Raw genomic sequence first — 26,052 nt, forward strand, 5'->3', positions numbered from 1 at the left:
TGAGACCCCCCCTCACTGCCCCCAGTAACCATGAGACCCCCCCATTGCCCCCAGTAACCATGAGTCACCCCCTCACTGCCCCAGTAACCATAGTAACCATGAGACCCCCCTCACTGCCCCCAGTAACCATAGTAACCATAAGACCCCCCTCACTGCCCCCCATAACCATGAGAGCCCCCTCACTGCCCCCATAACCATGAGAGCCCCCTCACTGCCCCCAGTAACCATAAGACCCCCTCACTGTCCCCAGTGACCATAGTAACCACGAGATGCCCTTCACTGCCCCCATAACCATGAGAGCCCCCTCACTGCCCCCATAACCATGAGAGCCCCCTCACTGCCCCCAGTAACCATAAGACCCCCTCACTGTCCCCAGTACCCATAGTTACCACGAGATGCCCTTCACTGCCCCCAGTAACCATGAGACACCCCCCACTGCCCCCAGTAATCACGAGACCCCTCTCCCAGTAACCACAGTAAGAACACCTCACAGCACCCAGTGCACTTGCTGCCCTCAGTAATCCCTTATTGCCACCCGGGAAACTTCTTAATTACACCTCACTGCCCTTCAATAAACCATGTGGCCCTCACTGACACCCAGTATTATGTGAGGCCACCTAATGCCCCAATAAGCAATGAGATCCTATTAACACTCATTATGTGAGAGCCTTTACAGCCCCCCAATAAACCATGACACTACCTGTACCACGTTACCCCTTTTACTGCCCCTCAATTTTGTATAAAATACTCCCTTACTTCCACAGTAAACCTAGACATCCCTACTGCACCATTATCCTAGAGACCGCTCCTTACTGCCCCAGTACTACCCTGGTACTCCATGAGTCTCCATTTTAATAAACTATAAGATTCCTGTTACTGAACCCCCCTTTCTGCTCAATCATTTGGGGGACGATGGCTGCCCACTAATCATTAAATTCCACCGTTGCTTCCTAAACTGCTGTATGGATAATGCAGCTGGAAGTAACTGTGATCCACCATGTGCCTGTGTCCATTTAAAATGGAACCCAGACTTAGTCAGTGATGTTGATAAAGGGGTGGGATTGGACTTCCTGGAGGTAACGTCACCGTTTGTTCTCCTGCTCTGCTGTTTTACTTGGCTTGTCCAGCTGTGGTGGCTTGTTAGCAGAATGTACTGAAACAATAGGCTTGGCTTAGTAAAGGAAACTAAAAAGCAGGGGTTTTCGTGCAGCCTAGGAAGGCAGAGAAGGGGCCTGGATGACTTTCTCTCTGTTTTTATTTGTATTTGCTCTTTCTGTGACGGTTGTATTAATACACATACAAACTTTAATAAGCATTTTCCCAACAGAACATCTACTGCCGCCATCATGCCGGCCCTTTTGGAAAGGCCCAAATTGTCCAACACGATGGCTCGAGCCCTTCACAGACATGTGATGATGGAGCGGGAACGCAAGAGACAAGGTAAGATGGTTGCTGTTTCTGTATGAAGTGGATTTTGTACAAGGCCGGTTGTAAAATACTGCTGCTTCTCTTCCTTGTATAAGTGCTGGGGCAGCCGGTGGACCTGGGGGCGGGGGGGGCTGGGTGGTAGCGATCAGAGGCAGCCGGCGAACCTGTGCCTGCCTGACGGGTGCCGGGGGGGTGGGGTACTCAGAGGCAGCCGGCAAACCTGTGCCTGTCTGACGGGTGCCAGGGGGGTGGGGTGCTCAGAGGAAGCCGGCGAACCTGTGCCTGCCTGACGGGTGCCGGGGGGGTGGGGTACTCAGAGGCAGCCGGCAAACCTGTGTGCCTGTCTGACGGGTGCCAGGGGGGTGGGGTGCTCAGAGGCAGCCGGCGAACCTGTGCCTGACGGGGGTGGAGCGATCAGAGGCAACCGGCAAACCTGTGCCTGACGGTGGGGGGAGGGGCTCACAGGCAGCCTGCAGGTGCACATTGAGATAGTTACTTATGTTTATTCAATGGGGTGAAAGACGCCTGATTACTGTTCATTTGGTTGAGTATCCTTTGTATCTCCTCAGAGGAGGAAGAGGTTGATAAAATGATGGAACAGAAGCTTCGTGATGAGCAGGAAAGAAGGCGAAAGAAAGAGATGGAGGAGCGGATGTCTCTGGAAGAAACCCGAGAGCAGGTGAATTTCAGACCAATCAAAGTTGGAGGAGGACATGACGGCCATCTTGTTTTGTCCTTTTTGGTGGATAGGTATCAGATTAGTATTGACTATACATTCCTCACAAGGTTTATTGTTCTATTTTGTCTCGTTTTGCAGATTATGAAGCTTCAGGAGAAGCTGAATTCTCTCCAGGAAGAAAAGCACCAACTCTTCCTGCAGCTCAAGAAAGTTCTTCACGAGGAGGAGAAGAGGAGAAGGAAAGAGCAGAGGTGAGAGGGTCCGAAAATGGCAGAATGTTTTGTGTCCACATCCTTTAATCTTCCAATCTCTGTGACTGAACTCACTGGATGGAAATTACTGTCTCGCTCGCCTCTCCCTAACGCTCCCATGGCCTGCCTTTATATGTAATCACTCCCTAACGCTCCCACTGCCTGCCTTTATATGTAATCACTCCCTAACGCTCCCACTGCCTGCCTTTATATGTAATCACTCCCTAACGCTCCCACTGCCTGCCTTTATATGTAATCACTCCCTAACGCTCCCACTGCCTGCCTTTATATGTAATCACTCCCTAACGCTCCCACTGCCTGCCTTTATATGTAATCACTCCCTAACGCTCCCACGGCCTGCCTTTATATGTAATCACTCCCTAACGCTCCCACTGCCTGCCTTTATATGTAATCACTCCCTAACGCTCCCACTGCCTGCCTTTATATGTAATCACTCCCTAACGCTCCCACTGCCTGCCTTTATATGTAATCACTCCCTAACGCTCCCACGGCCTGCCTTTATATGTAATCACTCCCTAACGCTCCCACTGCCTGCCTTTATATGTAATCACTCCCTAACGCTCCCACTGCCTGCCTTTATATGTAATCACTCCCTAACGCTCCCACTGCCTGCCTTTATATGTAATCACTCCCTAACGCTCCCACGGCCTGCCTTTATATGTAATCACTCCCTAACGCTCCCATGGCCTGCCTTTATATGTAATCACTCCCTAACGCTCCCACGGCCTGCCTTTATATGTAATCACTCCCTAACGCTCCCACTGCCTGCCTTTATATGTAATCACTCCCTAACGCTCCCACTGCCTGCCTTTATATGTAATCACTCCCTAACGCTCCCACTGCCTGCCTTTATATGTAATCACTCCCTAACGCTCCCACTGCCTGCCTTTATATGTAATCACTCCCTAACGCTCCCACTGCCTGCCTTTATATGTAATCACTCCCTAACGCTCCCACTGCCTGCCTTTATATGTAATCACTCCCTAACGCTCCCACGGCCTGCCTTTATATGTAATCACTCCCTAACGCTCCCACTGCCTGCCTTTATATGTAATCACTCCCTAACGCTCCCACTGCCTGCCTTTATATGTAATCACTCCCTAACGCTCCCACTGCCTGCCTTTATATGTAATCACTCCCTAACGCTCCCACGGCCTGCCTTTATATGTAATCACTCCCTAACGCTCCCACTGCCTGCCTTTATATGTAATCACTCCCTAACGCTCCCACTGCCTGCCTTTATATGTAATCACTCCCTAACGCTCCCACTGCCTGCCTTTATATGTAATCACTCCCTAACGCTCCCACTGCCTGCCTTTATATGTAATCACTCCCTAACGCTCCCACTGCCTGCCTTTATATGTAATCACTCCCTAACGCTCCCACTGCCTGCCTTTATATGTAATCACTCCCTAACGCTCCCACTGCCTGCCTTTATATGTAATCACTCCCTAACGCTCCCACGGCCTGCCTTTATATGTAATCACTCCCTAACGCTCCCACGGCCTGCCTTTATATGTGATCACTCGCCTAGCGCTCCCTTTAGTGGGCCGGGTGTTCGTGGGGCGGTAGCATTAATCCTTTATTTATTTATTTATTTATTTTTCTGATCCAGTGACCTTACCACCCTCACGTCAGCTGCCTATTCACAGAATATGGTGATGCATGCTGGAACCCATCTAATTAATATGCAAGGTAAGCCCAACCCACTTCTTTAATATGTAACCCTAGCTGTTCCCATTTCAGACATAACCTGTAACAGTGTCTGTCAAGGGTCCCTCACTTTGCTGGAAACCTTGAGTGATTATAGTTGTTTCACCCAAACACTAGTAGAGACTTGGTGAAGGATGAATAAGAACTGGTTTATTGAAAATCAGGAACACTTTTATACACACAACCCCGTGGTCCATGGCTTGAACAATGTAAATCCCACCCGGGCATCTCTGAGTCTGGGAGATAACTAGATCTCTAACCGGCATGTTAATTATCCCCTGAGCAATTACTATGTACCCCAAACCCTACAAAACCCCCGGAGAGATCTCCGCCTCCTCAGCTGTTACATGAGAAAGAAATGCCTCTGCATAGTGGCAGAGCTGTGGTTCTGTTAAATTACCAAGAAAAAAATCATTGCTTCATCATTACTTATGTAGGCAAGACAAACTGTCTACCTCAATATGGAAGGCGGGCCGTTCCCTCTTGGCGATGTGCGAGGCGGGCCGCTCCCCCTTCCTTGGCGATGTGCGAGGCGGGCCGCTCCCCCTTCCTTGGCGATGTGCGAGGCGGGCCGCTCCCCCTTCCTTGGCGATGTGCGAGGCGGGCCGCTCCCCCTTCCTTGGCGATGTGCGAGGCGGGCCGCTCCACCTAGCCCAGCCTTTCTCTGAGTGTATTCTACCACCGAGCATAGTCTGCAATAAGTGCAGGTAGATCAGAGTTTTGCTATAAAGCGCTGCATCCAGCCTGTCCTCCCTGATATCCATATTTACAATTTAAGCTGAACTTAAAGTGTAGCTGAATTTTTCCTGTTCAACTAATAATAAATTACCCATCTAGTATTAATTCTCTCCTCTTAACTTCCTTTCTCAGGCAGCCCAGGAGCTCATTCTCGGCACAGCTCCCTCATGGCTGATCGAGCTAAGCAGATGTTTGGACCTCCTGTCATCACAGTAAGTCTCTCACTCTCTCTGGGCTCCTGCCTCGCGCTCTCTGGGCTCCTGCCTCGCGCTCTCTGGGCTCCTGCTCGTTCTGCGTTCCTTTGCTTTTCCACATCGCAGCAATGCATATTTTCGCTGCCATGAATAATCAGTGTCCCCTTATGTTCGGGGATTCCACTAGGGGGTATGTGAGTAAGATAAGTGGCCGGTACCAGTGGAATTTCGTGCTCCGCCCTCTATTTATTTAATCAAACTTTTGATTGAATTCCAATAAGCAGAAAGATATGTGCAACTCCAGAAAACATGGCTCATGGAGCCCATTTCCAAATTACATCTCCAACATGCTGATGTTATCCCTGCATACATGTTAGAGCGGCACTGAGGCGTCAAATACCACCTCATCCAAATTTTATTCGTAGCTTCAAAATGGTCAAGACAATGCGTATATTTTTATTTTTTTTATTTTTTTTTACTCTCATTGCTAATTGCCACTGAGCTGGGTCAATGGCGCACGCTCTCTCTCTCTCTCTGTTCCTGCCTCGCGCGCTCTCTCTCTCTGTTCCTGCCTCGCGCGCTCTCTCTCTCTGTTCCTGCCTCGCGCGCTCTCTCTCTCTGTTCCTGCCTCGCGCGCTCTCTCTCTCTGTTCCTGCCTCGCGCGCTCTCTCTCTCTGTTCCTGCCTCGCGCGCTCTCTCTCTCTGTTCCTGCCTCGCGCGCTCTCTCTCTCTGTTCCTGCCTCGCGCGCTCTCTCTCTCTGTTCCTGCCTCGCGCGCTCTCTCTCTCTGTTCCTGCCTCGCGCGCTCTCTCTCTCTGTTCCTGCCTCGCGCGCTCTCTCTCTCTGTTCCTGCCTCGCGCGCTCTCTCTCTCTGTTCCTGCCTCGCGCGCTCTCTCTCTCTGTTCCTGCCTCGCGCGCTCTCTCTCTGTTCCTGCCTCGCGCGCGCTCTCTCTCTCTGTTCCTGCCTCGCGCGCTCTCTCTCTCTCTCTGTTCCTGCCTCGCGCGCTCTCTCTCTCTCTCTGTTCCTGCCTCGCGCGCTCTCTCTCTCTCTCTCTGTTCCTGCCTCGCGCGCTCTCTCTCTCTGTTCCTGCCTCGCGCGCTCTCTCTCTCTCTGTTCCTGCCTCGCGCTCTCTCTCTCTCTCTGTTCCTGCCTCGCGTGCTCTCTCTCTCTGTTCCTGCCTCGCGCGCTCTCTCTCTCTCTGTCCCTGCCTCGCGCGCTCTCTCTCTCTGTCCCTGCCTCGCGCGCTCTCTCTCTCTGTCCCTGCCTCGCGCGCTCTCTCTCTCTGTCCCTGCCTCGCGCGCTCTCTCTCTCTGTTCCTGCCTCGCGCGCTCTCTCTCTCTGTTCCTGCCTCGCGCGCTCTCTCTCTCTGTTCCTGCCTCGCGCGCTCTCTCTCTTTCTCTGTTCCTGCCTCGCGCGCTCTCTTTCTCTGTTCCTGCCTCGCGCGCTTTCTTTCTCTGTTCCTGCCTCGCGCGCTCTCTTTCTCTGTTCCTGCCTCGCGCGCTCTCTCTCTGTTCCTGCCTCGCGCGCTCTCTCTGTTCCTGCCGCGCGCTCTCTCTCTCTCTGTTCCTGCCTCGCGCGCTCTCTCTCTCTGTTCCTGCCTCGCGCGCTCTCTCTCTCTCTGTTCCTGCCTCGCGCGCTCTCTCTCTCTCTGTTCCTGCCGCGCGCGCTCTCTCTCTCTGTTCCTGCCTCGCGCGCTCTCTCTCTCTCTGTTCCTGCCTCGCGCGCTCTCTCTCTCTCTGTTCCTGCCTCGCGCGCTCTCTCTCTCTCTGTTCCTGCCTCGCGCGCTCTCTCTCTCTCTGTTCCTGCCTCGCGCGCTCTCTCTCTCTGTTCCTGCCTCGCGCGCTCTCTCTCTCTGTTCCTGCCTCGCGCGCTCTCTCTCTCTCTGTTCCTGCCTCGCGCGCTCTCTCTCTCTGTTCCTGCCTCGCGCGCTCTCTCTCTCTCTGTTCCTGCCTCGCGCGCTCTCTCTCTCTGTTCCTGCCTCGCGCGCTCTCTCTCTCTCTGTTCCTGCCTCGCGCGCTCTCTCTCTCTCTGTTCCTGCCTCGCGCGCTCTCTCTCTCTCTGTTCCTGCCTCGCGCGCGCTCTCTCTCTCTGTTCCTGCCTCGCGCGCTCTCTCTCTCTCTCTGTTCCTGCCTCGCGCGCTCTCTCTCTCTCTGTTCCTGCCTCGCGCGCTCTCTCTCTCTCTGTTCCTGCCTCGCGTGCTCTCTCTCTCTGTCCCTGCCTCGCGCGCTCTCTCTCTCTGTCCCTGCCTCGCGCGCTCTCTCTCTCTGTCCCTGCCTCGCGCGCTCTCTCTCTCTGTCCCTGCCTCGCGCGCTCTCTGTCCCTGCCTCGCGCGCTCTCTCTCTCTGTTCCTGCCTCGCGCGCTCTCTCTCTGTTCCTGCCTCGCGCGCTCTCTCTCTCTGTTCCTGCCTCGCGCGCTCTCTCTCTCTTTCTCTGTTCCTGCCTCGCGCGCTCTCTTTCTCTGTTCCTGCCTCGCGCGCTTTCTTTCTCTGTTCCTGCCTCGCGCGCTCTCTTTCTCTGTTCCTGCCTCGCGCGCTCTCTCTCTGTTCCTGCCTCGCGCGCTCTCTCTCTGTTCCTGCCTCGCGCGCTCTCTCTGTTCCTGCCTCGCGCGCTCTCTCTCTCTCTGTTCCTGCCTCGCGCGCTCTCTCTCTCTCTGTTCCTGCCTCGCGCGCTCTCTCTCTCTCTGTTCCTGCCTCGCGCGCTCTCTCTCTCTGTTCCTGCCGCGCGCGCTCTCTCTCTCTGTTCCTGCCTCGCGCGCTCTCTCTCTCTCTGTTCCTGCCTCGCGCGCTCTCTCTCTCTCTGTTCCTGCCTCGCGCGCTCTCTCTCTCTCTGTTCCTGCCTCGCGCGCTCTCTCTCTCTGTTCCTGCCTCGCGCGCTCTCTCTCTCTCTGTTCCTGCCTCGCGCGCTCTCTCTCTCTCTCTGTTCCTGCCTCGCGCGCTCTCTCTCTCTCTGTTCCTGCCTCGCGCGCTCTCTCTCTCTCTGTTCCTGCCTCGCGCGCTCTCTCTCTCTCTGTTCCTGCCTCGCGCGCTCTCTCTCTGTTCCTGCCTCGCGCGCTCTCTCTCTCTCTGTTCCTGCCTCGCGCGCTCTCTCTCTCTGTTCCTGCCTCGCGCGCTCTCTCTCTCTCTGTTCCTGCCTCGCGCGCTCTCTCTCTCTCTGTTCCTGCCTCGCGCGCTCTCTCTCTCTCTGTTCCTGCCTCGCGCGCTCTCTCTCTCTCTGTTCCTGCCTCGCGCGCTCTCTCTCTCTCTCTGTTCCTGCCTCGCGCGCTCTCTCTCTCTCTGTTCCTGCCTCGCGCGCTCTCTCTCTCTCTGTTCCTGCCTCGCGCGCTCTCTCTCTCTCTGTTCCTGCCTCGCGCGCTCTCTCTCTCTCTCTGTTCCTGCCTCGCGCGCTCTCTCTCTCTCTGTTCCTGCCTCGCGCGCTCTCTCTCTCTCTCTGTTCCTGCCTCGCGCGCTCTCTCTCTCTCTGTTCCTGCCTCGCGCGCTCTCTCTCTCTCTCTGTTCCTGCCTCGCGCGCGCTCTCTCTCTCTGTTCCTGCCTCGCGCGCTCTCTCTCTCTGTTCCTGCCTCGCGCGCTCTCTCTCTCTCTGTTCCTGCCTCGCGCGCTCTCTCTCTCTCTGTTCCTGCCTCGCGCGCTCTCTCTCTCTGTTCCTGCCTCGCGCGCTCTCTCTCTCTCTGTTCCTGCCTCGCGCGCTCTCTCTCTCTCTGTTCCTGCCTCGCGCGCTCTCTCTCTCTCTGTTCCTGCCTCGCGCGCTCTCTCTCTCTCTGTTCCTGCCTCGCGCGCTCTCTCTCTCTCTGTTCCTGCCTCGCGCGCTCTCTTTCTCTCTGTTCCTGCCTCGCGCGCTCTCTTTCTCTCTGTTCCTGCCTCGCGCGCTCTCTCTCTCTCTGTTCCTGCCTCGCGCGCTCTCTCTCTCTCTGTTCCTGCCTCGCGCGCTCTCTCTCTCTGTTCCTGCCTCGCGCGCTCTCTCTCTCTCTGTTCCTGCCTCGCGCGCTCTCTCTCTCTCTGTTCCTGCCTCGCGCGCTCTCTCTCTCTCTGTTCCTGCCTCGCGCGCTCTCTCTCTCTCTGTTCCTGCCTCGCGCGCTCTCTCTCTCTCTGTTCCTGCCTCGCGCGCTCTCTCTCTCTCTGTTCCTGCCTCGCGCGCTCTCTCTCTCTCTGTTCCTGCCTCGCGCGCTCTCTCTCTCTCTGTTCCTGCCTCGCGCGCTCTCTCTCTCTCTGTTCCTGCCTCGCGCGCTCTCTCTCTCTCTCTGTTCCTGCCTCGCGCGCTCTCTCTCTCTCTGTTCCTGCCTCGCGCGCTCTCTCTCTCTCTCTGTTCCTGCCTCGCGCGCTCTCTCTCTCTCTGTTCCTGCCTCGCGCGCTCTCTCTCTCTCTGTTCCTGCCTCGCGCGCTCTCTCTCTCTCTGTTCCTGCCTCGCGCGCTCTCTCTCTCTCTGTTCCTGCCTCGCGCGCTCTCTCTCTCTCTGTTCCTGCCTCGCGCGCTCTCTCTCTCTCTGTTCCTGCCTCGCGCGCTCTCTCTCTCTCTGTTCCTGCCTCGCGCGCTCTCTCTCTCTCTGTTCCTGCCTCGCGCGCTCTCTCTCTCTCTGTTCCTGCCTCGCGCGCTCTCTCTCTCTCTGTTCCTGCCTCGCGCGCTCTCTCTCTCTCTGTTCCTGCCTCGCGCGCTCTCTCTCTCTCTGTTCCTGCCTCGCGCGCTCTCTCTCTCTCTCTGTTCCTGCCTCGCGCGCTCTCTCTCTCTGTTCCTGCCTCGCTCTCTCTCTCTCTGTTCCTGCCTCGCTCTCTCTCTCTCTGTTCCTGCCTCGCGCGCTCTCTCTCTCTGTTCCTGCCTCGCGCGCTCTCTCTCTCTCTGTTCCTGCCTCGCGCGCTCTCTCTCTGTTCCTGCCTCGCGCGCTCTCTCTCTGTTCCTGCCTCGCGCGCTCTCTCTCTGTTCCTGCCTCGCGCGCTCTCTCTCTCTCTGTCCCTGCCTCGCGCGCTCTCTCTCTCTGTCCCTGCCTCGCGCGCTCTCTGTCCCTGCCTCGCGCGCTCTCTCTCTCTGTTCCTGCCTCGCGCGCTCTCTCTCTCTGTTCCTGCCTCGCGCGCTCTCTCTCTCTGTTCCTGCCTCGCGCGCTCTCTCTCTCTGTTCCTGCCTCGCGCGCTCTCTCTCTCTTTCTCTGTTCCTGCCTCGCGCGCTCTCTTTCTCTGTTCCTGCCTCGCGCGCTTTCTTTCTCTGTTCCTGCCTCGCGCGCTCTCTTTCTCTGTTCCTGCCTCGCGCGCTCTCTCTCTGTTCCTGCCTCGCGCGCTCTCTCTCTGTTCCTGCCTCGCGCGCTCTCTCTGTTCCTGCCTCGCGCGCTCTCTCTCTGTTCCTGCCTCGCGCGCTCTCTCTCTGTTCCTGCCTCGCGCGCTCTCTCTCTGTTCCTGCCTCGCGCGCTCTCTCTGTTCCTGCCTCGCGCGCTCTCTCTCTGTTCCTGCCTCGCGCGCTCTCTCTCTGTTCCTGCCTCGCGCGCTCTCTCTCTGTTCCTGCCTCGCGCGCTCTCTCTGTTCCTGCCTCGCGCGCTCTCTCTCTCTCTGTTCCTGCCTCGCGCGCTCTCTCTCTCTGTTCCTGCCTCGCGCGCTCTCTCTCTCTCTGTTCCTGCCTCGCGCGCTCTCTCTCTCTCTGTTCCTGCCTCGCGCGCTCTCTCTCTCTCTGTTCCTGCCTCGCGCGCTCTCTCTCTCTCTGTTCCTGCCTCGCGCGCTCTCTTTCTCTCTGTTCCTGCCTCGCGCGCTCTCTTTCTCTCTGTTCCTGCCTCGCGCGCTCTCTCTCTCTCTGTTCCTGCCTCGCGCGCTCTCTCTCTCTCTGTTCCTGCCTCGCGCGCTCTCTCTCTCTGTTCCTGCCTCGCGCGCTCTCTCTCTCTCTGTTCCTGCCTCGCGCGCTCTCTCTCTCTGTTCCTGCCTCGCGCGCTCTCTCTCTCTCTGTTCCTGCCTCGCGCGCTCTCTCTCTCTCTGTTCCTGCCTCGCGCGCTCTCTCTCTCTCTGTTCCTGCCTCGCGAGCTCTCTCTCTCTCTGTTCCTGCCTCGCGCGCTCTCTCTCTCTCTGTTCCTGCCTCGCGCGCTCTCTCTCTCTCTGTTCCTGCCTCGCGCGCTCTCTCTCTCTCTCTGTTCCTGCCTCGCGCGCTCTCTCTCTCTCTGTTCCTGCCTCGCGCGCTCTCTCTCTCTCTCTGTTCCTGCCTCGCGCGCTCTCTCTCTCTCTGTTCCTGCCTCGCGCGCTCTCTCTCTCTCTGTTCCTGCCTCGCGCGCTCTCTCTCTCTCTGTTCCTGCCTCGCGCGCTCTCTCTCTCTCTGTTCCTGCCTCGCGCGCTCTCTCTCTCTCTGTTCCTGCCTCGCGCGCTCTCTCTCTCTCTGTTCCTGCCTCGCGCGCTCTCTCTCTCTCTGTTCCTGCCTCGCGCGCTCTCTCTCTCTCTGTTCCTGCCTCGCGCGCTCTCTCTCTCTCTGTTCCTGCCTCGCGCGCTCTCTCTCTCTCTGTTCCTGCCTCGCGCGCTCTCTCTCTCTCTGTTCCTGCCTCGCGCGCTCTCTCTCTCTCTCTGTTCCTGCCTCGCGCGCTCTCTCTCTCTGTTCCTGCCTCGCTCTCTCTCTCTCTGTTCCTGCCTCGCTCTCTCTCTCTCTGTTCCTGCCTCGCGCGCTCTCTCTCTCTGTTCCTGCCTCGCGCGCTCTCTCTCTCTCTGTTCCTGCCTCGCGCGCTCTCTCTCTGTTCCTGCCTCGCGCGCTCTCTCTCTGTTCCTGCCTCGCGCGCTCTCTCTCTGTTCCTGCCTCGCGCGCTCTCTCTCTGTTCCTGCCTCGCGCGCTCTCTCTCTCTGTTCCTGCCTCGCGCGCTCTCTCTCTCTGTTCCTGCCTCGCGTGCGCTCTCTCTCTCTGTTCTTGCCTCGCGCGCGCTCTCTCTCTCTGTTCCTGCCTCGCGCGCTCTCTCTCTCTGTTCCTGCCTCGCGCGCTCTCTCTCTCTCTGTTCCTGCCTCGCGCGCTCTCTCTCTCTCTGTTCCTGCCTCGCGCGCTCTCTCTCTCTCTGTTCCTGCCTCGCGCGCTCTCTCTCTCGGTTCCTGCCTCGCGCGCTCTCTCTCTCGGTTCCTGCCTCGCGCGCTCTCTCTCTCGGTTCCTGCCTCGCGCGCTCTCTCTCTCGGTTCCTGCCTCGCGCGCTCTCTCTCTCGGTTCCTGCCTCGCGCGCTCTCTCTCTCGGTTCCTGCCTCGCGCGCTCTCTCTCTCGGTTCCTGCCTCGCGCGCTCTCTCTCTCTCTGTTCCTGCCTCGCGCGCTCTCTCTCTCTCTCTCTGTTCCTGCCTCGCGCGCTCTCTCTCTCTCTCTCTGTTCCTGCCTCGCGCGCTCTCTGTCTCTCTGTTCCTGCCTCGCGCGCTCTCTGTCTCTCTGTTCCTGCCTCGCGCGCTCTCTGTCTCTCTGTTCCTGCCTCGCGCGCTCTCTGTCTCTCTGTTCCTGCCTCGCGCGCTCTCTGTCTCTCTGTTCCTGCCTCGCGCGCTCTCTGTCTCTCTGTTCCTGCCTCGCGCGCTCTCTGTCTCTCTGTTCCTGCCTCGCGCGCTCTCTGTCTCTCTGTTCCTGCCTCGCGCGCTCTCTGTCTCTCTGTTCCTGCCTCGCGCGCTCTCTGTCTCTCTGTTCCTGCCTCGCGCGCTCTCTGTCTCTCTGTTCCTGCCTCGCGCGCTCTCTGTCTCTCTGTTCCTGCCTCGCGCGCTCTCTGTCTCTCTGTTCCTGCCTCGCGCGCTCTCTGTCTCTCTGTTCCTGCCTCGCGCGCTCTCTGTCTCTCTGTTCCTGCCTCGCGCGCTCTCTGTCTCTCTGTTCCTGCCTCGCGCGCTCTCTGTCTCTCTGTTCCTGCCTCGCGCGCTCTCTGTCTCTCTGTTCCTGCCTCGCGCGCTCTCTGTCTCTCTGTTCCTGCCTCGCGCGCTCTCTGTCTCTCTGTTCCTGCCTCGCGCGCTCTCTGTCTCTCTGTTCCTGCCTCGCGCGCTCTCTGTCTCTCTGTTCCTGCCTCGCGCGCTCTCTGTCTCTCTGCTCCTGCCTCGCGCGCTCTGTCTCTCTGCTCCTGCCTCGCGCGCTCTCTGTCTCTCTGCTCCTGCCTCGCGCGCGCTCTCTCTCTGCTCCTGCCTCGCGCGCGCTCTCTCTCTCTGCTCCTGCCTCGCGCGCGCTCTCTCTCTGCTCCTGCCTCGCGCGCGCTCTCTCTCTCTGCTCCTGCCTCGCGCGCGCTCTCTCTCTGCTCCTGCCTCGCGCGCGCTCTCTCTCTGCTCCTGCCTCGCGCGCGCTCTCTCTCTCTGCTCCTGCCTCGCGCACTCTCTCTCTCTCTCTGCTCCTGCCGCTCGCGCTCTGCTCCTGCCGCTCGCGCTCTGCTCCTGCCGCTCGCGCGCTCTGCTCCTGCCGCTCGCGCGCTCTCTGCTCCTGCCGCTCGCGCGCTCTCTGCTCCTGCCGCTCGCGCGCTCTCTGCTCCTGCCGCTCGCGCGCTCTCTGCTCCTGCCGCTCGCGCGCTCTCTGCTCCTGCCGCTCGCGCGCTCTCTGCTCCTGCCGCTCGCGCGCTCTCTGCTCCTGCCGCTCGCGCGCTCTCTGCTCCTGCCGCTCGCGCGCTCTCTGCTCCTGCCGCTCGCGCGCTCTCTGCTCCTGCCGCTCGCGCGCTCTCTGCTCCTGCCGCTCGCGCGCTCTCTGCTCCTGCCGCGCTCTTTTCTAATTATTTATTCTTCACAGTCCGTCTTTCCTTTACATTCCATGAACCCCAGTTACAAACTACCCCCACCATCCCCTCTATCTCATTCCAGAGCCGCCATTACTCCTCTCAGCCATCCTTCAGTCCAACGGCTGCCGAGCATGGTCAGTACCAAACCAGCCAATCCAGTCACAGTCCATACACTGTAAGCCAACCACAGCACAGTTTCGGTGCGGGTCAGGCTGTGCCTGTGAACTATGCTGGAAGTCAACCAATCAGAGGTCAGTGAGTTCCTAGCCAAGCTCTTAGTACAAGCTGATTCCTTCGGATTCTCGTTCTATCTTTGTTTTCTTTTTTTCTTCCTCTTTTAGGGGCTTCTGCGTTCCAGACCATGCAGTACCTTCCTCATCAGCAGCCTGGGTACACTGTGCACAGCCATTACCCCGGAGCCCACCCAGGTTTGTGGCGTTGGTCGTCTTACGGTTTGTCTCCATGATGGATGGTCTCAGATTGTAACTTTGTGTATCTGCCTTTCTTCCTGTCAGGGTTCATGCCGGCCAGTAGTGGGATTCCCCTCCAGAAGCAGCTGGAACACGCCAACCAACAGTCTGGATTCACGGACTCTGTGAGTATGGTATCATGACCTGCATTGTTTTATGGTTCTGTTATGTCCTATCCTAGCGCTTAGCTCCCTGTCTATCTTTTTACAGTCCACCCTTCGTCCCATGCACCCCCAGGCTCTCCATCCAGCACAAACTCTCCTCCCTGCGCCACAGATTGCCGTTCCCATGCAACCCAGCAAGGTAAGGTCTCACCATCTGAGTCCTGCTCCTCCCACTCCTAGAGAGGTCGACAGAGAACCTGTGTGGAAACCATACATTCTAGATGTTGTCTCATTATTTTGGACTTGCAGTTGATGTTTTAACCCTCGCAGCTCCCTTCCAGTTCTCATTCTTTGTTTTACTGCCTTCATTGTGGAGTTTATCATTCTATGGCAAGGTGGCAGGCTTGCACACCTGCAGTGGATCGTGATTTGGTTGCTTTTAGCAGGTGTGCGTTGCCACGGAAATGACAAACATTACTTCCTGTATTTCCATAACTGAGAATTTGTTTCCATCTTTCTATCTCTTCTGAGAGAGAGTTTCTTCCTCTCGGCTGCCAGGACATCATTCCGTGGATCCACTTGATTTAGTAGAATGCAATGAGAAGAAAAGATCCAGAAACGGTCTATCCCTGATGGTATCAGGCTCATGGGTTCATGGTATGATCTGTACGGTACGAGGGATATCATCCAGATCCCTTACTTCCCAGCCTTCATCTTTTCAGAACTGCTTTGACAATATGCAAAACACTTACTCCTCCTTTGGACTTGGTGTTCTCACTTTATTACTGGAAAATGGCGTGAACAATCCCGGTGTGCTTGAAATACCTGAACTAGCTAGGGGTTTGTTGAGTGTCACGTTTGATTGTTAGAAATATGGGCAAGTCAAAAGAATGGTCCACAAAGGTAAGAGAAGTGATCATCCCCATGCACGAGCAAGGAACAGGATACAAAAAGATAGCGATGGCACTGAATGTTCCGAGAGACACCTTTGGAAGGATAGTTTTAAGTTCAAAGTTGAAAGAACAGCGGTTACACTACCTGGACAGGACTGAAAAAGGATGCTATCAATGGCTGCAACCAGATTTCTGAGAAGGCAGGTTGTAAAAAACCTTTGAGTGACTGCAAAAGACCTGAAGCAAGAATTGGTGGCAACAGGCACTGAGGTTTCAGTGAGCACAGTAAGGCGCATACTAAACACAGAATGTTTCCATGCCAGAAATCCAAGACGTACACCACTCCTGACCCAAAAGCACATGAAAAGTCAACTCCAATATACTAAAAATCATATACAGGCACTTACATTTTGGGATTCTGTTCTGTGGAGCGATAAAACAAAACTGGAACATTTTGGCCCAATGGATCAGCAGTATTTGTCTGAAGCATATGCTGAAAAGAATACTCTGTCTACAGTTAAGCATGGTGGTGGCTCTGTGATGCTTTGCATCCTCTGGCACTGGAAGCCTTCAGCGTGTGGAAGGCAATATCGATTCATTGAAGTATCAGGAAATCCTAGGAGAAAACGTCATGCCGTCTGTGCGTAAGCTGAAGTTTGGGCATCACTGGACCTTCCAACAAGACATTGAACCCAAGCATACCTCAACTTCCACCAAGGCTTGGTTGCTGAAGATGTCCTGGAGATCCTACAGTGGCCACCACAGTCACCTGACTTGAAATCCATAGCAAATCTCTGGTGGGATTTGAAGAAGACAAGAATATTACTGAACTGGAGACCTTTGCTCATGAGCAATGGGCTAAGATTCCTCAGGAACGCTTCCAGAACCTGGTGTCTGACTATGCTTCTCATTTGCAGCAAGTCATATCCGCAAAAGGATGATCTACTAAGTACTGAAGATGCTTGCCATGAAGGGGTTGAATAATTTTGAGACTGAAGAAGTCATTATACGTTGCATTTTGTGTTGAATTTGGGGAAAGTACTTAAAGCATTCATTGTGTTGAGCTCTCTTAATTGCTTTTGTTTGATTTGTTTATTGCAAAAGGCTGAAAGTCTGTAAATATTGACCATAAACAATTTTTCAATGGGGGTTGAATCATTATTACAACAGTATACCCCAAAACAGATTCATTAAGTTAGTTATTTTGGTGCTTAGAGTGTTACTTTAATACTGGGTTAAGGTTAGTGTAAACATAGGGGTTGTAGGGTGGGTTTGGTATAGGGTTAGTGTAAGCATAGGGGTTGTAGGGTGGGTTTGGTATTATTATTATTATTATTGCAATTTATATAGCGCCAACAGATTCCGTAGCGCTTTACGTGTAAGCATAGGGGTTGTAGGGTGGGTTTGGTATAGGGTTAGTGTAAACATAGGGTTGTGGGGTGGGTGGGTTTGGTATAGGGTTAGTGTAAGCATAGGGGTTGTAGGGTAGGTTTGGTATAGGGTTAGTGTAAGCATAGGGGTTGTAGGGTAGGTTTGGTATAGGGTTAGTGTAAGCATAGGGGTTGTAGGGTAGGTTTGGTATAGGGTTAGTGTAAGCATAGGGGTTGTAGGTTTGGTATAGGGTTAGTGTAAGCATAGGGGTTGTAGGGTGGGTTTGGTATAGGGTTAGTGTGAGCATAGGGTTGTAGGGTGGGTTTGGTATAGGGTTAGTGTAAGCATATAGGTTGTAGGGTGGGTTTGGTATAGGGTTAGTGTAAGCATAGGGTTGTAGGGTGGGTTTGGTATAGGGTTAGTGTAAGCATAGAGGTTGTAGGGTGGGTTTGGTATAGGGTTAGTGTGAGCATAGGGGTTGTAGGGTAGGTTTGGTATAGGGTGGGTTAGTGTAAGCATAGGGGTTGTAGGGTGGGTTTGGTATAGGGTTAGTGTGAGCATAGGGGTTGTAGGGTGGGTTTGGTATAGGGTTAGTGTAAGCATAGGGTTGTAGGGTGGGTTTGGTATAGGGTTAGTGTAAGCATAGGGGTTGTAGGGTAGGTTTGGTATAGGGTTAGTGTAAGCATAGGGGTTGTAGGTTTGGTATAGGGTTAGTGTAAGCATAGGGGTTGTAGGGTGGGTTTGGTATAGGGTTAGTGTGAGCATAGGGTTGTAGGGTGGGTTTGGTATAGGGTTAGTGTAAGCATATGGGTTGTAGGGTGGGTTTGGTATAGGGTTAGTGTAAGCATAGGGTTGTAGGGTGGGTTTGGTATAGGGTTAGTGTAAGCATAGAGGTTGTAGGGTGGGTTTGGTATAGGGTTAGTGTGAGCATAGGGGTTGTAGGGTAAGTTTGGTATAGGGTGGGTTAGTGTAAGCATAGGGGTTGTAGGATGGGTTTGGTATAGGGTTAGTGTGAGCATAGGGGTTGTAGGGTGGGTTTAGTATAGGGTTAGTGTGAGCATAGGGGTTGTAGGGTGGGTTTGGTATAGGGTTAGTGTGAGCATAGGGGTTGTAGGGTGGGTTTGGTATAGGGTTAGTGTAAGCATAGGGGTGTAGGGTGGGTTTGGTATAGGGTTAGTGTAAGCATAGGGGTTGTAGGGTGGGTTTGGTATAGGGTTAGTGTAAGCATAGGGGTTGTAGGGTGGGTTTGGTATAGGGTTAGTGTAAGCATAGGGGTTGTAGGGTGGGTTTGGTATAGGGTTAGTGTGAGCATAGGGGTGTAGGGTGGGTTTGGTATAGGGTTAGTGTGAGCATAGGGGTTGTAGGGTGGGTTTGGTATAGGGTTAGTGTAAGTATAGGGGTTGTAGGGTGGGTTTGGTATAGGGTTAGTGTAAGCATAGGGGTTTTAGGGTGGGTTTGGTATAGGGTTAGTGTGAGCATAGGGGTGTAGGGTGGGTTTGGTATAGGGTTAGTGTGAGCATAGGGGTTGTAGGGTGGGTTTGGTATAGGGTTAGTGTAAGTATAGGGGTTGTAGGGTGGGTTTGGTATAGGGTTAGTGTAAGCATAGGGGTTGTAGGGTGGGTTTGGTATAGGGTTAGTGTAAGCATAGGGGTTGTAGGGTGGGTTTGGTATAGGGTTAGTGTAAGCATAGGGGTTGTAGGGTGGGTTTGGTATAGGGTTAGTGTAAGCATAGGGGTTGTAGGGTGGGTTTGGTATAGGGTTAGTGTAAGCATAGGGGTTGTAGGGTGGGTTTGGTATAGGGTTAGTGTAAGCATAGGGGTTGTAGGGTGGGTTTGGTATAGGGTTAGTGTAAGCATAGGGGTTGTAAGGGTAGGTTTGGTATAGGGTTAGTGTAAGCATAGGGGTTGTAGGGTGGGTTTGGTATAGGGTTAGTGTGAGCATAGGGTTGTAGGGTGGGTTTGGTATAGGGTTAGTGTGAGCATAGGGGTTGTAGGGTGGGTTTGGTATAGGGTTAGTGTGAGCATAGGGTTTTAGGGTGGGTTTGGTATAGGGTTAGTGTGAGCATAGGGTTGTAGGGTGGGTTTGGTATAGGGTTAGTGTAAGCATAGGGGTTGTAGGGTGGGTTTGGTATAGGGTTAGTGTGAGCATAGGGTTGTAGGGTGGGTTTGGTATAGGGTTAGTGTAAGCATAGGGGTTGTAGGGTGGGTTTGGTATAGGGTTAGTGTAAGCATAGGGTTGTAGGGTGGGTTTGGTATAAGGTTAGTGTGAGCATAGGGGTTGTAGGGTGGGTTTGGTATAGGGTTAGTGTAAGCATAGGGGTTGTAGGGTGGGTTTGGTATAGGGTTAGTGTAAGCATAGGGTTGTAGGGTGGGTTTGGTATAAGGTTAGTGTGAGCATAGGGGTTGTAGGGTGGGTTTGGTATAGGGTTAGTGTAAGCATAGGGGTTGTAGGGTGGGTTTGGTATAGGGTTAGTGTAAGCATAGGGGTTGTAGGGTGGGTTTGGTATCGGGTTAGTGTGAGCATAGTGGTGTAGGGTGGGTTTGGTATAGGGTTAGTGTGAGCATAGGGTTGTAGGGTGGGTTTGGTATAGGGTTAGTGTGAGCATAGGGGTTGTAGGGTGGGTTTGGTATAGGGTTAGTGTGAGCATAGGGGTTGTAGGGTGGGTTTGGTATAGGGTTAGTGTGAGCATAGGGGTTGTAGGGTGGGTTTGGTATAGGGTTAGTGTAAGCATAGGGTTGTAGGGTGGGTTTGCTATAGGGTTAGTGTGAGCATAGGGGTTGTAGGGTGGGTTTGGTATAGGGTTGTAGGGTAGGTTTGGTATAGGGTTAGTGTGAGCATAGGGTTGTAGGGTGGGTTTGGTATAGGGTTAGTGTGCGCATAGGGGTTGTAGGGTGGGTTTGGTATAGGGTTAGTGTAAGCATATGGGTTGTAGGGTGGGTTTGGTATAGAGTTAGTGTGAGCATAGGGTTGTAGGGTGGGTTTGGTAAAGGGTTAGTGTAAGCATAGGGGTTGTAGGGTGGGTTTGGTATAGGGTTAGTGTGAGCATAGGGTTGTAGGGTGGGTTTGGTATAGGGTTAGTGTAAGCATAGGGGTTGTAGGGTGGGTTTGGTATAGGGTTAGTGTAAGCATAGGGGTTGTAGGGTGGGTTTGGTATAGGGTTAGTATGAGCATAGGGTTGTAGGGTGGGTTTGGTATAGGGTTAGTGTAAGCATAGGGGTTGTAGGGTGGGTTTGGTATAGGGTTAGTGTGAGCATAGGGGTTGTAGGGTGGGTTTGGTATAGGGTTAGTGTAAGCATAGGGGTTGTAGGGTGGGTTTGGTATAGGGTTAGTGTGAGTATAGGGTTGTAGGGTGGGTTTGGTATAGGGTTAGTGTAAGCATAGGGGTTATAGGGTTAGTGTAAGCATAGGGGTTGTAGGTTTGGTATATGGTTAGTGTGAGCATAGGGGTTGTAGGGTGGGTTTGGTATAGGGTTAGTGTGAGCATAGGGTTGTAGGGTGGGTTTGGTATAGGGGTGTAGGGTAGGTTTGGTATAGGGTTAGTGTAAGCATAGGGGTGTAGGGTAGGTTTGGTATAGGGTTAGTGTGAGCATAGGGGTTGTAGGGTGGGTTTGGTATAGGGTTAGTGTGAGCATAGGGTTGTAGGGTGGGTTTGGTATAGGGTTAGTGTGAGCATAGGGTTGTAGGGTGGGTTTGGTATAGGGTTAGTGTAAGCATAGGGGTTGTAGGGTGGGTTTGGTATAGGGTTAGTGTGAGCATAGGGGTTGTAGGGTGGGTTTGGTATAGGGTTAGTGTGAGCATAGGGGTGTAGGGTGGGTTTGGTATAGGGTTAGTGTGAGCATAGGGTTGTAGGGTGGGTTTGGTATAGGGTTAGTGTGAGCATAGGGGTTGTAGGGTGGGTTTGGTATAGGGTTAGTGTGAGCATAGGGGTTGTAGGGTGGGTTTGGTATAGGGTTAGTGTAAGCATAGGGGTTGTAGGGTGGGTTTGGTATAGGGTTAGTGTAAGCATAGGGGTTGTAGGGTGGGTTTGGTATAGGGTTAGTGTGAGCATAGGGGTTGTAGGGTGGGTTTGGTATAGGGTTAGTGTGAGCATAGGGGTTGTAGGGTGGGTTTGGTATAGGGTTAGTGTAAGCATAGGGTTGTAGGGTGGGTTTGGTATAGGGTTAGTGTAAGCATAGGGGTTGTAGGGTGGGTTTGGTATAGGGTTAGTGTGAGCATAGGGGTTGTAGGGTGGGTTTGGTATAGGGTTAGTGTGAGCATAGGGGTTGTAGGGTGGGTTTGGTATAGGGTTAGTGTAAGCATAGGGGTTGTAGGGTGGGTTTGGTATAGGGTTAGTGTAAGCATATGGGTTGTAGGGTGGGTTTGGTATAGGGTTAGTGTAAGCATAGGGTTGTAGGGTGGGTTTGGTATAGGGTTAGTGTAAGCATAGGGTTGTAGGGTGGGTTTGGTATAGGGTTAGTGTAAGCATAGGGTTGTAGGGTGGGTTTGGTATAGGGTTAGTGTGAGCATAGGGGTTGTAGGGTGGGTTTGGTATAGGGTTAGTGTAAGCATAGGGGTGTAGTGTGGGTTTGGTATAGGGTTAGTGTGAGCATAGGGGTTGTAGGGTGGGTTTGGTATAGGGTTAGTGTAAGCATAGGGGTTGTAGGGTGGGTTTGGTATAGGGTTAGTGTAAGCATAGGGGTGTAGGGTGGGTTTGGTATAGGGTTAGTGTGAGCATAGGGGTTGTAGGGTGGGTTTGGTATAGGGTTAGTGTAAGCATAGGGGTTGTAGGGTGGGTTTGGTATAGGGTTAGTGTAAGCATAGGGGTGTAGGGTGGGTTTGGTATAGGGTTAGTGTGAGCATAGGGGTTGTAGGTGGGTTTGGTATAGGGTTAGTGTAAGCATAGGGGTTGTAGGGTGGGTTTGGTATAGGGTTAGTGTGAGCATAGGGTTGTAGGGTGGGTTTGGTATAGGGTTAGTGTGAGCATAGGGGTTGTAGGGTGGGTTTGGTATAGGGTTAGTGTAAGCATAGGGGTTGTAGGGTGGGTTTGGTATAGGGTTAGTGTAAGCATAGGGGTGTAGGGTGGGTTTGGTATAGGGTTAGTGTGAGCATAGGGGTTGTAGGGTGGGTTTGGTATAGGGTTAGTGTGAGCATAGGGGTTGTAGGGTGGGTTTGGTATAGGGTTAGTGTAAGCATAGGGTTGTAGGGTAGGTTTGGTATAGGGTTAGTGTGAGCATAGGGGTTGTAGGGTGGGTTTGGTATAGGGTTAGTGTAAGCATAGGGTTGTAGGGTAGGTTTGGTATAGGGTTAGTGTGAGCATAGGGTTGTAGGGTGGGTTTGGTATAGGGTTAGTGTGAGCATAGGGGTTGTAGGGTGGGTTTGGTATAGGGTTAGTGTGAGCATAGGGGTTGTAGGGTGGGTTTGGTATAGGGTTAGTGTGAGCATAGGGTTGTAGGGTGGGTTTGGTATAGGGTTAGTGTAAGCATAGGGGTTGTAGGGTGGGTGTGGTATAGGGTTAGTGTAAGCATAGGGGTGTAGGGTGGGTTTGGTATAGGGTTAGTGTGAGCATAGGGGTTGTAGGGTGGGTTTGGTATAGGGTTAGTGTGAGCATAGGGGTTGTAGGGTGGGTTTGGTATAGGGTTAGTGTGAGCATAGGGGTTGTAGGGTGGGTTTGGTATAGGGTTAGTGTAAGCATAAGGGTTGTAGGGTGGGTTTGGTATAGGGTTAGTGTGAGCATAGGGGTTGTAGGGTGGGTTTGGTATAGGGTTAGTGTGAGCATAGGGGTTGTAGGGTGGGTTTGGTATAGGGTTAGTGTAAGCATATGGGTTGTAGGGTGGGTTTGGTATAGGGTTAGTGTGAGCATAGGGGTTGTAGGGTGGGTTTGGTATAGGGTTAGTGTGAGCATAGGGGTTGTAGGGTGGGTTTGGTATAGGGTTAGTGTAAGCATAGGGGTTGTAGGGTGGGTTTGGTATAGGGTTAGTGTGAGCATAGGGGTTGTAGGGTGGGTTTGGTATAGGGTTAGTGTGAGCATAGGGGTTGTAGGGTGGGTTTGGTATAGGGTTAGTGTGAGCATAGGGGTTGTAGGGTGGGTTTGGTATAGGGTTAGTGTAAGCATAGGGTTGTAGGGTAGGTTTGGTATAGGGTTAGTGTGAGCATAGGGGTTGTAGGGTGGGTTTGGTATAGGGTTAGTGTAAGCATAGGGTTGTAGGGTAGGTTTGGTATAGGGTTAGTGTGAGCATAGGGTTGTAGGGTGGGTTTGGTATAGGGTTAGTGTGAGCATAGGGGTTGTAGGGTGGGTTTGGTATAGGGTTAGTGTGAGCATAGGGGTTGTAGGGTGGGTTTGGTATAGGGTTAGTGTGAGCATAGGGTTGTAGGGTGGGTTTGGTATAGGGTTAGTGTAAGCATAGGGGTTGTAGGGTGGGTGTGGTATAGGGTTAGTGTAAGCATAGGGGTGTAGGGTGGGTTTGGTATAGGGTTAGTGTGAGCATAGGGGTTGTAGGGTGGGTTTGGTATAGGGTTAGTGTGAGCATAGGGGTTGTAGGGTGGGTTTGGTATAGGGTTAGTGTGAGCATAGGGGTTGTAGGGTGGGTTTGGTATAGGGTTAGTGTAAGCATAAGGGTTGTAGGGTGGGTTTGGTATAGGGTTAGTGTGAGCATAGGGGTTGTAGGGTGGGTTTGGTATAGGGTTAGTGTGAGCATAGGGGTTGTAGGGTGGGTTTGGTATAGGGTTAGTGTAAGCATATGGGTTGTAGGGTGGGTTTGGTATAGGGTTAGTGTGAGCATAGGGGTTGTAGGGTGGGTTTGGTATAGGGTTAGTGTGAGCATAGGGGTTGTAGGGTGGGTTTGGTATAGGGTTAGTGTAAGCATAGGGGTTGTAGGGTGGGTTTGGTATAGGGTTAGTGTGAGCATAGGGGTTGTAGGGTGGGTTTGGTATAGGGTTAGTGTGAGCATAGGGGTGTAGGGTGGGTTGTGTATAGGGTTAGTGTGAGCATAGGGGTTGTAGGGTGGGTTTGGTATAGGGTTAGTGTAAGCATAGGGTTGTAGGGTGGGTTTGGTATAGGGTTAGTGTAAGCATAGGGGTTGTAGGGTGGGTTTGGTATAGGGTTAGTGTGAGCATAGGGGTTGTAGGGTGGGTTTGGTATAGGGTTAGTGTGAGCCTAGGGTTGTAGGGTGGGTTTGGTATAGGGTTAGTGCCTAGGGTTGTAGGGTGGGTTTTGGTATAGGGTTAGAGCCTAGGGTTGTAGGGTGGGTTTGGTATAGGGTTAGTGTAAGCATAGGGGTTGTAGGGTGGGTTTGGTATAGGGTTAGTGTGAGCATAGGGGTTGTAGGGTGGGTTTGGTATAGGGTTAGTGTAAGCATAGGGGTTGTAGGGTGGGTAGGGTGGGTTTTGGTATAGGGTTAGTGTGAGCATAGGGGTTGTAGGGTGGGTTTGGTATAGGGTTAGTGTGAGCATAGGGGTTGTAGGGTGGGTTTGGTATAGGGTTAGTGTGAGCATAGGGTTGTAGGGTGGGTTTGGTATAGGGTTAGTGTAAGCATAGGGGTGTAGGGTGGGTTTGGTATAGGGTTAGTGTAAGCATAGGGGTTGTAGGGTGGGTTTGGTATAGGGTTAGTGTGAGCATAGGGGTTGTAGGGTGGGTTTGGTATAGGGTTAGTGTAAGCATAGGGGTTGTAGGGTGGGTTTGGTATAGGGTTAGTGTGAGCATAGGGGTTGTAGGGTGGGTTTGGTATAGGGTTAGTGTGAGCATAGGGGTTGTAGGGTGGGTTTGGTATAGGGTTAGTGTGAGCATAGGGTTGTAGGGTGGGTTTGGTATAGGGTTAGTGTAAGCATAGGGGTGTAGGGTGGGTTTGGTATAGGGTTAGTGTAAGCATAGGGGTTGTAGGGTGGGTTTGGTATAGGGTTAGTGTGAGCATAGGGGTTGTAGGGTGGGTTTGGTATAGGGTTAGTGTAAGCATAGGGGTTGTAGGGTGGGTTTGGTATAGGGTTAGTGTAAGCATAGGGGTTGTAGGGTGGGTTTGGTATAGGGTTAGTGTGAGCATAGGGTTGTAGGGTGGGTTTGGTATAGGGTTAGTGTAAGCATAGGGGTTGTAGGGTGGGTTTGGTATAGGGTTAGTGTGAGCATAGGGGTTGTAGGGTGGGTTTGGTATAGGGTTAGTGTAAGCATAGGGGTGTAGGGTGGGTTTGGTATAGGGTTAGTGTAAGCATAGGGGTTGTAGGGTGGGTTTGGTATAGGGTTAGTGTGAGCATAGGGGTTGTAGGGTGGGTTTGGTATAGGGTTAGTGTGAGCATAGGGGTTGTAGGGTGGGTTTGGTATAGGGTTAGTGTAAGCATAGGGTTGTAGGGTGGGTTTGGTATAGGGTTAGTGTAAGCATAGGGGTTGTAGGGTGGGTTTGGTATAGGGTTAGTGTGAGCATAGGGGTTGTAGGGTGGGTTTGGTATAGGGTTAGTGTAAGCATAGGGGTGTAGGGTGGGTTTGGTATAGGGTTAGTGTAAGCATAGGGGTTGTAGGGTGGGTTTGGTATAGGGTTAGTGTGAGCATAGGGGTTGTAGGGTGGGTTTGGTATAGGGTTAGTGTAAGCATAGGGGTTGTAGGGTGGGTTTGGTATAGGGTTAGTGTGAGCATAGGGGTTGTAGGGTGGGTTTGGTATAGGGTTAGTGTAAGCATAGGGGTTGTAGGGTGGGTTTGGTATAGGGTTAGTGTAAGCATAGGGTTGTAGGGTAGGTTTGGTATAGGGTTGTATGGTATAGGGTTAGTGTGAGCATAGGGGTTGTAGGGTGGGTTTGGTATAGGGTTAGTGTGAGCATAGGGGTTGTAGGGTGGGTTTGGTATAGGGTTAGTGTAAGCATAGGGTTGTAGGGTAGGTTTGGTATAGGGTTAGTGTGAGCATAGGGGTTGTAGGGTGGGTTTGGTATAGGGTTAGTGTGAGCATAGGGTTGTAGGGTGGGTTTGGTATAGGGTTAGTGTGAGCATAGGGGTTGTAGGGTGGGTTTGGTATAGGGTTAGTGTGAGCATAGGGGTTGTAGGGTGGGTTTGGTATAGGGTTAGTGTAAGCATAGGGGTTGTAGGGTGGGTTTGGTATAGGGTTAGTGTAAGCATAGGGGTTGTAGGGTGGGTTTGGTATAGGGTTAGTGTAAGCATAGGGGTTGTAGGGTGGGTTTGGTATAGGGTTAGTGTAAGCATAGGGGTGTAGGGTGGGTTTGGTATAGGGTTAGTGTGAGCATAGGGGTTGTAGGGTAGGTTTGGTATAGGGTTAGTGTGAGCATAGGGTTGTAGGGTGGGTTTGGTATAGGGTTAGTGTGAGCATAGGGGTGTAGGGTGGGTTTGGTATAGGGTTAGTGTAAGCATAGGGGTTGTAGGGTGGGTTTGGTATAGGGTTAGTGTAAGCATAGGGGTTGTAGGGTGGGTTTGGTATAGGGTTAGTGTGAGCATAGGGGTGTAGGGTGGGTTTGGTATAGGGTTAGTGTGAGCATAGGGTTGTAGGGTGGGTTTGGTATAGGGTTAGTGTGAGCATAGGGGTTGTAGGGTGGGTTTGGTATAGGGTTAGTGTAAGCATAGGGGTTGTAGGGTGG

The 26,052-nt window shown here is 53.2% G+C and overlaps 1 protein-coding gene across 1 annotated transcript in view; it reads left to right on the top strand.

Annotated features, from left to right (window-relative positions):
- Window positions 1–26,052, top strand: part of GPS2 (G protein pathway suppressor 2) — a 28,219-nt gene that overhangs the window by 969 nt on the left and 1,198 nt on the right. The window contains exons 2-10 of the mRNA XM_063449851.1: window positions 1,328–1,440; window positions 1,998–2,107; window positions 2,246–2,358; window positions 3,995–4,074; window positions 4,963–5,042; window positions 13,754–13,922; window positions 14,013–14,099; window positions 14,187–14,266; window positions 14,352–14,444. Coding sequence (XP_063305921.1) covers window positions 1,347–1,440; window positions 1,998–2,107; window positions 2,246–2,358; window positions 3,995–4,074; window positions 4,963–5,042; window positions 13,754–13,922; window positions 14,013–14,099; window positions 14,187–14,266; window positions 14,352–14,444 — 906 coding nt within the window. The 5' untranslated portion in view covers window positions 1,328–1,346. The remainder of the gene's footprint in view (window positions 1–1,327; window positions 1,441–1,997; window positions 2,108–2,245; window positions 2,359–3,994; window positions 4,075–4,962; window positions 5,043–13,753; window positions 13,923–14,012; window positions 14,100–14,186; window positions 14,267–14,351; window positions 14,445–26,052) is intronic.

This window comes from Pelobates fuscus, chromosome 3 (genome assembly GCF_036172605.1).
Source record: "Pelobates fuscus isolate aPelFus1 chromosome 3, aPelFus1.pri, whole genome shotgun sequence".
NCBI classification, from domain to species: Eukaryota; Metazoa; Chordata; class Amphibia; order Anura; family Pelobatidae; genus Pelobates; species Pelobates fuscus.